General features: G+C 44.7%; 1 protein-coding gene across 1 annotated transcript; it reads left to right on the top strand.

Moving 5' to 3' along the window:
* Nucleotides 1-900: 900 nt before the first annotated feature.
* On the top strand, nucleotides 901-2648 carry LOC147638821 (chloroplast protein FOR GROWTH AND FERTILITY 1-like). Its single transcript, XM_086784801.1, has 4 exons — nucleotides 901-1246; nucleotides 1347-1444; nucleotides 1518-1558; nucleotides 1704-2648. The coding sequence occupies exons 1-4, from the start codon at nucleotides 981-983 to the stop codon at nucleotides 2496-2498; spliced, it is 1200 nt and encodes a 399-aa protein (XP_086640927.1). The 5' UTR covers nucleotides 901-980; the 3' UTR covers nucleotides 2499-2648.
* The last annotated feature ends 4502 nt before the right edge of the window (nucleotides 2649-7150 follow it).

The raw sequence follows: 7150 nt of genomic DNA, 5'->3' as shown, positions 1-7150 counted from the left end.
AGCTCACATAGGTCGTATAAAAGGGCTACTATTGTGGCAAGTCTATTCCTTGCGATCAGCTCGTAATGACACGACTATATATTGGATGAGGGTACTCCGAGCTACACTTGTGGTTCGGAGTAATTAGTGAGGGAAAGTAAGTACATCACATGGCGGCCATGTGGCCATTTGTAAAGTAATTTTGGTAATATATCTTGTATTATTAAAAAAAGAGAGGGCATTTGTCCCTCAGACCTCCAGCACAGCAGCCAATCCTTCTTCTCCCTCCCTCCCTTCGTTCTCTAGGAATCGTTGGAGAACACTCTCCTTCTTGTCTCGTTTTCCAGCCATCCTTCCAATGTTAATCTCATCATCAACCCCTCCTCTTGTTGGGCCAACTTGTCGTTGTTACTTTTACTGAGAGCGAGAGAGAGAGCACACTGAGAGAGAGAAAGATCCATCGCATCATATAAAGCAAGGGGAGAGAGAGAGAGAGAGAGAGAGAGAGAGAGAGAGAGAGAGAGAAGCGCATACAGCAAAGGGCACATGGAGGTAGAGAGGGAGGAAAAACACACACAAGGCAACAAGTAGACGAGCAAGGAACAAATAGAAAGTAATGGAGGCTAACATAAATACAATGTGAGATCTAGACCCCAACACCTTTTCCATTTTAGACCTTTCAAAAAACTCTTAAACATAACAAATTTTTGGTACCATTTTGGGTACTTATTAATAAGATAATGAGTAGACATATTAATTAATTAAATGAAGGAAGGATAGGTTTTTGTTTTAAACATAATGAGGCCCGTTACACATACCACACAGCCCATGTGCGGGCGGGGGAGATTGCCTACCCATGAAGTATGGGCGGTGGTCACCCAAACCACAGCAGCATGGGCAGGCAGGGGTAATGACGATGTGTAATGGGCCTGAATGATAGGTTTTTGTGAGAGGGCCTTCCTCTCCGGTATGCTCCATCAGTACCATTAGCATTGTGCCGCATGTGGCCTTGGGTTTCGCCCACACACATGCCTCTCCTGCGAACTCCTCCTCACTTCGCCCCGCCTGCTCTCTTCGCTGTGGACAGACCCCTCCTCTTCTCCACCATCAGCACCAGCAGCCGGCACACGGTGTTCTTGTGCGCCAGAAATTCGCGTGCACACGCGCAGCAGCAGGACGGATGGAAAGGGCCAGACGTGGACCACTCCTCCGTCACCAGCATTCTGACGCGCCAAGTTGATGTCAAGGGTGAAGAAGCTCCGTCCAGGTAGAATTTCAGTGCTCTCTTTTGTTTTCCTTGAAGTAGGGTTTTCTTGGCTACCTCGGGTTCTGAAGCATTCGTTCGTTGCCTGTTGCTGCTGTTTTAGGGCATCAGAAATTTCTAGATTGTTTTTCTCCCTCTGCGTCCCTCAGAAATCACTGTTTGGGTTGAAAGGAGAAGCCGGAGATGGCGTGCACAACAACAGTATGGTCCTATGTCTTTTTCCAGTCTTGCTCACCCTTTCAAAGCGAATTAAATGCTTTCTTTTCGTTTCCAGGCAAGGAGAACTTTGCAACTCTATGCTCATCTAATTTAAGGGTACTCTTCTCCACATATTTCAATGCACAAACCCGGTAGTATGTTATATGACAATACTCAAGTACATTGATGTCTGCCTACGTTCTTGGGGTGCCTGAAAGGAGAAGAAGCTATGAACATTGTTTTGAATATGTTTGTTCCACAGCTTCTACCACTTTTGCTGCTCGGACTTGGTGCATTCTTTACTCTCCAGTTCCCAGCGCTTGCTGATTTTGGGAGGCATGGAGGTGCTGCAGCTGTTTTGCGGCGAACAACAGTTTCAGAGATTATAAACAGTGGGTGGGCAGGTTTGCTGGCTGGTTGTCTGCATACACTGACTGGACCAGATCACTTGGCAGCACTAGCTCCGTTGTGCATAGGACGAGCAAAACTGGAGAGTGCAATTGTAGGAGCATTGTGGGGATGTGGTCACGATGCTGGACAAATAATCTTTGGCTTAATTTTTCTGCTGCTCAAAGGAAGACTGAAGATTGAGCTACTCCAGGTATGGGCTTCCCGGGTCGTGGGAATAACATTACTTGCGATTGGTGCAGTGGGCTTGAAAGAAGCACAAGAGATCCCTGTATCTGTTTTGGCTGGGGAAGGTGCCAATACTGCAGATTCATCAGAGATTGTGGAGAATAAGAAAAGTACACACAGGTTAAGAACATTTGCTACAGGCATTGTCTATGGTTTGCAACCGGATGCTCTTATTATGATCTTGCCTGCATTGGCTCTACCTTCTCGGCTTGCTGGAGCAGCATATCTCAGCATGTTTTTGCTTGGGACAATAGTTGCCATGGGAAGCTACACTGCTTTTATTGGTTCTTGTGGTCAAGCACTGCAGAAACGGTTGCCATGGATCACAAAACGCCTCACATTAATATCATCCATAATCGCTATTGTATTTGGAATAGGTGTTCTGCTGGGAGAACTGTTTGGCATAAATTTTTTCGAGTAGTTTCTGCTAAGATACGGTGGACATTTTGCAGTCTTTGATGTTGTTTACAGGTCAATTAGCATACAAAGCGCTTCTGCAAGTCCCAAGGGTTGCTTTTGTTTCTCTATTGCAGGTTTTTCTCATACTTTATATGCAAGGTTCATTGGGGAATCTCTCTCTCTCTCTCTCTCTCTCTCTCTCTCTCTCTCTCTCTCATTGTGGGACATGAACAAAGGATCGAGGGCTACATTAGATGGTGTTCATGGCTCAATGCACCACCCGTGTTTCAATGGACGCAGGTTCAAATTCCATGGGTTGTAGGCCTGGGGAACCGTTGGGGTGTTTTCATCGTTGTATGTGATGTGTGCTGGGGGTGCAATGTCAGAGAACTTACTCTTCCCTTTGAGTTGTTTGTTTAAAACATCAGCGGGCTCTTTTGGAATAAAGGTAGTTGTTTGTTTGGGTTGAGGTCAATTGCGTATGCATGCATTGAGTTACATTTGAGGTTCTTTTGTGGTTACGTTTTGTGCCATCTTTTTGGCTTGCATTTGCTGTTCAGTTCTTCAATTTTTTCAGAGTTAGGGAACAATTGAAGTGATGAACTGGTTCTTTTTATTGCAACACTTATGGATGCTCTAGGAAGTATATCATTGCTTTCAACTGTTAACAGATGAAGCTTATACCATGCATTGAATTACATTTGTGGTTCTTTTGCAGTTACGACTTGTGCCATCTTTTTGGCTTGATGTTTCTGTTCAATCCTTCAATTTTTTCAGAGTTTGGGAACAAGTGAAGTCAAGAACTAGGTTCTTTTTATTGTTGACACTTAGCAAGTAGACAAATCATTGCTTTCAACCGTTAACAGATGAAGTTTATTTGAGAATCTTACCATCTTTAAGGATGTTATCGGGGGTCATATTTTTTTATTTGTTCTCCAAATTCAAAATCGGTGTTTTGTTTGTGTTGTATATGGGTCTGCAAGTGTGAATGTACACCTGAATGCGCTGGTCTGAATGCAACCTTGTTGGCCATCACCTCTGACTACCAAGCTGGTCCAGACACCACCTCGTTGATCATTTCACTCAACCTAACCATAGTTGTAAGGGTCAATTATAGTCAAGTACGGAATACTTTGCAAGTATCAGGAGGTAGTTAGTGTTGTAATTGAGTCTGAGAACACCAAGCAGTTTTGATCATTTTCATTCCTAGAATTATTCTGCTCTCGTGACAGTTGCGAGCCCTTTAACAGCTAGATTATTTTGTTTGCATGCTACTGTGGTGATCTGTGTTCACGGTCTCTCTTTTTTACACGACGTTATCATAATCTATATTTAGAATGTTGCTTATGAAAGAGGGCTTTACTACATGATAATGGTACCAAGGCACTTATCTTTGACCCTAGGCTAGGATTAGGGTTTGTGTAACATTTGGCTAGATCTTGACCTGATATGACCACTATGCAAAAACCCAGAACTGAGGGAAGCACAGATGCTGGCTGAATGCTGAAGAGGCTCTTCTCACAGAGGCCTTGTAGCACGATATGCTGACTGTATGCACAAGGCCGGAGGCTCTAGGCGCACACATCACTGGTCTTGACTGCTTGTAGAGTGATTTATGAGAAAGATTTATGCTGTGAATGAAGCGCTTGCTTTTATATGGATTTATACTGCTGGTCGGCTGGTTCATGTGCTGTCAGCTTGCTGTGGACAAATAAAATGTTTATTTTGCTAGCATTAAATGTTGTTCGTAAAGCCCTTGTTGATCTTTCAGGCTGGCCGCCCAACTGCATGCTTTTGCAAGATATTATGCTGGCTGACTGTAGCTTGTTTGCATGCCACGTTGCATAAGAGGGGCTCTTATAAAAAAGGAAATTATTAAATATAATAAAAAAATTTAAATTTTTTAAGAGTTATTTATTTTTATTCTATAAAAATATAAATATAAGTTATATTTTCAAGTTATAAATATAAGTTTAGAGTCTTTTGTTTTCATTCTATTTTTGTTTTATCTTCTTCAAGAACATGGCTCGCACGAAGTAGATTGCCAAGAGGGTTGATCCCATAAAGGTCAGGCCCCCACCACCACCCACACATCGCAAACATTGGTGGAGACCCAACGCCGTCGCTCTTCGAGAAATCAGAAAGTATCAGAAGACGGCAGACCTTCTGATCCCAAGGAGGCCTTTTCATTGCCTCGTTAGGGAGATTATGGATGATTTGAACACGAACCGGCTATCTCGATCGTCGGGTCGACAATAGTGAGGCTCCCACACGATGGATAACAGTAGCGTTGGAAGCTCTTCAAGAGGCTACTAAAGCTTTTTTGGTGGACATATATGGTGACACCGTGTACGTAGCCGTCGTCCATGCCAAGAGAGTCACCATCTCACTGACAAAGATATGCGGCTAGTCCTACGCATGCGGAAGTTGAGGGAAGATTATGGTGATGAAGAGCCGCAGTTTAGGGTTTAGGATAATCTCATGTATATTTCACAATGTAATCTCATGTGATCATGATGTAAATGCTTTACGTAATGAAAATAAATTTTTTTAATCCTTGCCAAGGGTCTACTTGTATTGTGATTTCAATTTCAAATTAATGATTAAATATTATTTGTTGATCACACGAATACAACAAAACTTCAAAAATATATTTTTATTAATATAGAAACTGTTACATCATGACATAGAAGCAAGTACAAAAATCCTAAACTCTGCGCCTCTTAGAACTAGGCTCAGCAGAGTCAGTAGGAGGTTTAAGCGAAGGAATTACAACAAAATTTCCTTCGAGCTCTAGCTGGATAGCATGAAGATTAATCTTCCCAATGGCAAGGCCTAGGCCAACTAGTGAATGAATCTCCCCTCCACGTTGAGCTTCGAACAAGTAAAGGAGCTTGCAACGCTTCACAAGCACCACCTTCTCTAAGCTTGATTTCACGTGCATAGGCTTGAATGCAGCACCCTTTGTTAAAGCCTTGATCTTCATTAGAGAGACTTGTCTATCAGGGGAGCATACTTTGTGAAAGACAATAATGTCTTGGAAGATTTTGCCAATGTACTCCTTCAAAGTTGCATCTTGGACTCTTCCTCCACCGCCCCTTGTTCCACCAGCTCTAGACGCAAACTCATCGACATAGACAATTTTCTGAAGAAAATATTTGCATGCAAAAATAAAATATCAAAAATTATTCCAAAATACAATTGCATGATAAAAAATTCAAATGAGATGAAATTGTCGGTGCGGGGTCTCAGGGGCCTGGGGACCCCACACATGTAATCTGGGGAGGATGGCCCTGAATCTACATGCGGGGCCTCAGGGGCCTGGGGACCCCACACATGTAATCTGGGAAGCGTTAGGGCCCTCCAGGCATGCTAGCTGAAGGTTGGCGAGGATGGCCCTGAATCTGCACCTCAGGGGCCTGGGGACACCACACATGTAATCTGGGAAGCATCAGGGCCCTCCAGGCATGCCAGCCGAAGGCTGGTGAGGATGGCCCTGAATCTGCAGGGGCCTGGGGATCCCACACATGTAATCTGGGAAGCATCAGGGCCATCCAGGGATGCCAGTCGAAGGCTCGCGATGAGGATGGCCCTGAATCTGCAGATTCAGGGCCATCCTCGCCAGCTTGCAGATTTAGGGCCATCCTCGCCAGCCTTCGACTGGCATGCCTGGATGGCCCTGATGCTTCCCAGATTACATGTGTGGGGTCCCAGGCCCCTAAGGCCCCGCATCGAAATTTTTAGGAAGATTTTTTTTTAATGTACCTTCTCAACCTCGTCATTCTATTTTCTGTCCGATGCATCTAAATCTTTACCAGGTACATGGTCGGAGAGGTCAATGTGTGGTCGAGGTCCAAAGAGCTCCTCCTGCAGCCTCTCAAATTCTGCATCTGAGATATCATACTCAGGAGCAGATTCTACAACACTTCTTTGGATGTGGATGGTTGCAGAGACATCATCCATGCTCGCGCCATCGTATCGGCCAATCTCAGTTACTTGTGGAGGGACATCCACAGTGTCAAAGTCGATGAGGTCTTCATCAACATCCCGGACAAGGTGGCAGTAGAGCTCTTCCTCCCTCAAATCCAAGACCTCAAGGACATCCTGCATGAGCAAGGACTCAACACCATCTATAGTGATGGCACTCAATGATGCAAGTTTTGCATTCTCAGTTGAATGGGCTGCCTCTTGGTGGATAGTCGACAAGTCCAGAGACAAGCTACGTGCCTCCTCCTCTTGCTTGTCCAGGACTGTCTCCTTTGGGTCCTTCTCTTCATAGGTGAGAAGAGGCACCACTGGCTCCTCATCATTCTCCTCTTCAAAATCAGATCACAATATATAAATAGCAAAGGCAATATCCCGCTTGATGAGATCGATCCGGTTTGCATCCTCAAAAGTGAGAGGCACAGAGGTAGATCGGAAGTGTGAGACCCCCGCCCCCTCCAAGAGCGCTGGCGGGCAGCAGAAGCAGCGTTAGTCTCTCACGCAGGGGGCAGGGATCCACACTCGGATATCCGGACAAGAGACTAGCCCGGTGGTTCCTCCAAAACCGAGCTCGAAAAAACTTCCATCACCCGGAAGGCACAGGCGATTCCACCAGGATAATCATCTAACGGGAGAATTGATCTAACGAGTCAAAGTCTTAACTATCCAAACTGATCCGACCGAACTCGA

The sequence above is a fragment of the Cibotium barometz genome, chromosome 4 (genome assembly GCF_041138505.1).
Source record: "Cibotium barometz isolate CiBa-2024 chromosome 4, ASM4113850v1, whole genome shotgun sequence".
Classification (NCBI taxonomy): Eukaryota; Viridiplantae; Streptophyta; class Polypodiopsida; order Cyatheales; family Cibotiaceae; genus Cibotium; species Cibotium barometz.
This window is presented reverse-complemented; position numbering and strand designations above follow the sequence as displayed.

What these genes read in the sequence shown, in the direction of transcription:
- LOC147638821 (XM_086784801.1), top strand. Translation starts at nt 981, where the DNA reads ATGTGGCCTTGGGTTTCGCCCACACACATGCCTCTCCTGCGAACTCCT. An exon ending in GGTGAAGAAGCTCCGTCCAG is followed by an intron (nt 1,247 to 1,346) that starts GTAGAATTTCAG and finishes CTGCTGTTTTAG; the next exon opens with GGCATCAGAAATTTCTAGAT. An exon ending in AGATGGCGTGCACAACAACA is followed by an intron (nt 1,445 to 1,517) that starts GTATGGTCCTAT and finishes TTTCGTTTCCAG; the next exon opens with GCAAGGAGAACTTTGCAACT.